The sequence below is a fragment of the Mus pahari genome, chromosome 1 (assembly GCF_900095145.1).
Source record: "Mus pahari chromosome 1, PAHARI_EIJ_v1.1, whole genome shotgun sequence".
Lineage (NCBI taxonomy): Eukaryota > Metazoa > Chordata > Mammalia > Rodentia > Muridae > Mus > Mus pahari.
In genome coordinates this window covers 74,600,976-74,605,486 of record NC_034590.1, presented here as the reverse complement: position 1 = coordinate 74,605,486, position 4,511 = coordinate 74,600,976, and the positions used below count along the sequence as shown (strand labels likewise).

The following is a 4,511-nucleotide window of genomic DNA, read 5'->3' as shown; positions in this document are numbered from 1 at the left end:
ACCCCTATCATTGGCACATAAAATGCAAGCACAGCCAAGATATGTGACACACATGTGTTGAGAGCTCTGAGGCGTTCCTCATGAGAAGCAATGGCCATAACAGAACGCAGAATGAGCACATAGGAGAGGAAAATAAACAGCAGGTCCATGCCAAAGGTAGACACAAGAACAAAGAGTCCATAAATACTGTTGATGGTGATGTCAGCACAGGCAAGCTTCATCATGTCTGGGTGCAGGCAGTAGGAGTGGGAAAGAACATTGGATCTGCAGATAGGTAGCCTCTTGATGAGGAAGGGCAGAGGGAAAAGGGTGATGAAGCTTCGAGCAGTCACAGCTAAGCCCACCCCAGAAATGAATTCATTGGTGAGGACAGTGGCATAATGCAAGGGATCGCATATGGCCACATAGCGGTCAAAACTCATAGCCAGCAGAATCCCTGACTCCATCATCGAGAAAGAATGAATGAGGAACATCTGGATTAGACAGGCCTCAAAAGCAATGCTGCGGGCATCAAAGCAGAAAGTTCTGAGCACAGTGGGCAGTGTGGCCATGGACATGGCCACATCACTGAAAGACAACATGGACAGGAAGTAGTACATGGGAGCATGGAGGATGGGTTCCACTCGCACAGCCTGCAGGATCACAGTATTTGCTCCGAGGGCCACGGCATACATCACACAAAGGGGCCCTGCCAGCCAGGGGTGGAGGCTCTCCAGACCAGGGATACCAGTCAGGAGAAAGGAGGCAGGGTGACTGACATTGAACAGTGCCATCACAGGGGGAACCCAGGATGTGTCTCGGGATCAGATCTTCTTGCTTGGAGAATTTCAAGATCTGTGCTTACTGGAGGACAAGAAACTCAAATTAACAGATACAGTGAGGTGGTGTTTACAATTAGAAGCTGGTGCACTCATCTATGGTTCCTGATTTCTTTCCTAGGGTTTCTATGTCCAGAGTTGTCACATTTTTGGTTTTCTTTATTGCTTCAATTTCCCTTTTTAGGTCTTGGATGGTTTTGTTCAATTCCATCACCTGTTTGTTTCTGTTCTCCTCTCTCTCTTTAAGGACATCTACCTCTTTAGAAGTATTCTCCTGTTTTTCTTTAAGGACTTGTATCTCTTTAGCAGCGTTTTACTGCATTTCTTTAATAATGCCCTTCTTAAAGTCCTCTACCAGCATCATGAGGTATGCTTTTAAATCCGATTCTTGCTTTTCGGGTGTATTGGGGTATTCAGGACTGACTGAGGTGGGAATGCTAGGTTCTGATGATGGTGAGTGGTCTTGGTTTCTGTTAGTACCCATGAAAGGATATAGGTACAGGGACAAAATTTAGAGCTAAGATGAAAGGATGGACTTTCCAGAGACTACCCCATCTGGGAATCCATCCCACCATTAGCCACCAAACCCAGATACTAATGCACATGCCAGCAACAATCTCCTGAAGGGATCCTGATATAGCACCCTCTTGTGAGGCTATGTCAGTGCCTGGCAAACACAGAAGTGGATGCTCACATTCAGCTATTGGATGGAACACAGAACCCCCAATGGAGGAGCTAGAGAAAGTACCCAAGGAGCTGTAGGGGACTGCAACCCTGTAGGTGCAACAACAATATGAACTAACCAGTACCCCCTGAGCTCATGTCTCTAGCTGCATATGTAGCAGAAGATGGCCTANTCNGCCATCATTGGGAAGAGAGACCCCTTCGTCTTGTAAATTTTATATGACCCAGCACAGGGGAAGGCCAGGGCCGAGTAGTGGTAGTGGGTGGGTAGGGGAGCCGGGACGAGGTGGGGTATAGGGAACTTTCGGGATAGCATTTGAAATGTAAATAAAGAAAATAATAATTAAAAACAAACAAACAAACAAATAAATAAATAAATAAAAGAAGCTGGTGCACTCAGAAAACCAATGGTTTTGGACTAGTGCGGGCACACTATTTTATGATCATCAGCTACAAACTAGGATAACATTTCCCTGTTTCGTGATGTAGAATGATATTGTATAATACTTCTGGAATAACACTTAGCATGTTTCTACCATGTTATTTACATTTTTCATAAATTTTATAAGTATTCAGGAGCAATTTGTAATCAGTAATTCAAAAGGTTCGTTGTTGCAGAATGAAGCAGTTGTTGGAATCACCAATATCTCTTGGAAGTGCTTAAACATTTCCATGAAAACAGTTTAATTCAGATAATTCGTTCATGAAGGAAACAATTCCCCAGAGTGTTTTTATTTATTTATTTTACAATTTTAGATATTTATGTATTTTATTTATATGTGTGTGTTTGCTTGTATTTGTTTGCATACCATGGAAGGACTTACAGATGGTTGTGAGCTGCCATGTAGGTGCTGGGACCCAAAGCAAGGTCCTTACAAAAGCAGCAAGTGCTCTCCATGGCTGAGCCAACTCTCTAGATCCCAGAGTTCACATTTATCATGTTGAATACTTGGGAGGTAAGGGGAAGGAAGAATAATGGATTGAAGTAGTTGAGCATCAGTTTTCACTGTCACAGAATTAATTTTTTTTTTTTAATCAAAATACTACACACCTTGTGTCATGATAAGACTGACTCTTCTGACATGGATGTAGCTTCAAAACCTACCAACCACAGTGACACACTTCCTTCAAAAAAGGCCACACCTAATCCAACAAAGACACACTTCCAAATAGTGCCACACTTTGGGCCAAACATATTTAAAACACCATACTTTGGAAGGCAAATATTAACTTTTTATTTATATAAGATTCCTTAAATATGCAGAAATTTAAATATATTACTATAATTTGATATGATGTAGAGAAAACAGAGCAATAACAAAAAGTAAGAAAATTTTCCATATATTTGTACAGAAACTTAAAATAGGTTCTATTTTTGGAAAAATTATAAATTCTAAATATCTAAGAGGTATACTAATTTTCAGAGTATAGGATGCCATTGTGCCAAAAGAAACTTCTACACCTTCATATAGTCTCAAACACTCTCCAAATATCTGCTGTTCAAAAGACAAGTTTCATGTCTTTGCATGTTAGACTGAGCTTGACTCCCATACATCACTAATGAAACAATATTCCCACTTTCTTGTGCACAATCTTAATGTTGCCACACAATGTAACCACGAATTCCTCCTCCACTATAATATAGAAGTACACACATCATGTTATGTTCATGTTCTAAGTTTACCTTATGTATAGGAAGGATTTACATGTGCAAACACTTGTATGAGTATTGTTATGTTTATTCACATTTATAGCCACATGCATATAGGTTATTTTCTCCCAGATGTCTTAGTAGCACTACTTATATGTCATACTATAGCCATTGCTCTGTGAGTGATTATATTGTGAATTATCATATCAGTGCTTTTGGCATGCTCATTATCTCAATGATGGGAAAGTATAGAGAATGCTAAAAGACTTCTCATATGGGTGGCTTGGTTTCTGCTTTAAGGGCGCCTTCCTTTTGGAGAACTCCCGAAATTCATGGAAAAACTAGATTTATGTTCTTTTGTCCAAAATTTCAGAATGTTTGTCACACAAAACATGTCAATTCAAAGTGATTCAAGGAGAAGTGTCTTAGGCATGAGGTCAGTAGTGCTGAGATGTGCCCAGTGCTCTGACAGAAACAAATACCATTCTCTTGTTTCCTTCCCTCTCTACTTTCCAAATAGATTAAATCAGGCTATACTTTGCAAGTTCCATCTAATGGGGGAAGAGGAGGAAGATGATGATGACGAGAAGGAGGTGGAGGAGGAGGATGAGGAGGAAGACGAGGATGAGGAGCAGGAGGAGGAGAAAGAGGACGATGACCACGATGATGACGACGACCACCACGATGAAGATGACCAGGGAGCCCAGGTATTAATACTTAAGTCAGTGAGGTAGTATAAGGATATGATTCTTTAGGAAGCCTTTCTTGACTTTGGGGAATACTAAGAACTTTGGTGTGCTATGGTTCCCAACAAGTCAGTGGAACCCCACTGTGCTAACAATGAGTTTCTGTCTTTAGTACTAAACAACTACATAGCCTTAAGGACTGAGTCTTTGAGATTCAGGACTGGACATTTAGAATTGACATTTTTTTTCTTTTTCATCTTACTACTTCTACATTTAGGTTTTGTAGCCCATGCTTTCCTTGCATTTGTGATGCCTCCATCTCATCCTCTAATCCTTGAGTACTTAGACTAAAGATGAGTGCCACTATGCCAAATCCAATACTTTGTAGAGCTACATAGAGCAGAATTAGAAAACAAAGAAGAGAATTGAACTATTACAAAGGGAAAAGAGAGGAGAAGAAAGGCTTAAAGCATGAGTCTGTATGAAGGGTAGGGTCAAAATCATTCTAAGACTCAAACTCAAGTTTAGAGGTTTAGGAAGAAATCATGCCTGAGAGATCCATGATTACACTCTTTCCTTTATTGGTGGTGCTCAGATTGGGAGCTTCCTGGATATCAGTGACTAAAGAAGCATTGACAAAGATTAGAATAAGTCCAATTTTGTGTTGGCTAT

At 40.5% G+C, this 4,511-nt stretch overlaps 1 protein-coding gene across 1 annotated transcript in view; it reads right to left on the bottom strand.

The window, feature by feature from the left end:
• LOC110321592 (olfactory receptor 51I2-like) overlaps nucleotides 1–773 on the bottom strand; it is a 1,176-nt gene extending 403 nt beyond the window's left edge. The window contains exon 1 of the mRNA XM_021197962.1: nucleotides 3–773. Within this exon, the coding sequence (XP_021053621.1) occupies nucleotides 3–773 (771 nt within the window). The remainder of the gene's footprint in view (nucleotides 1–2) is intronic.
• Between the last annotated feature and the right edge of the window lie 3,738 nt (nucleotides 774–4,511).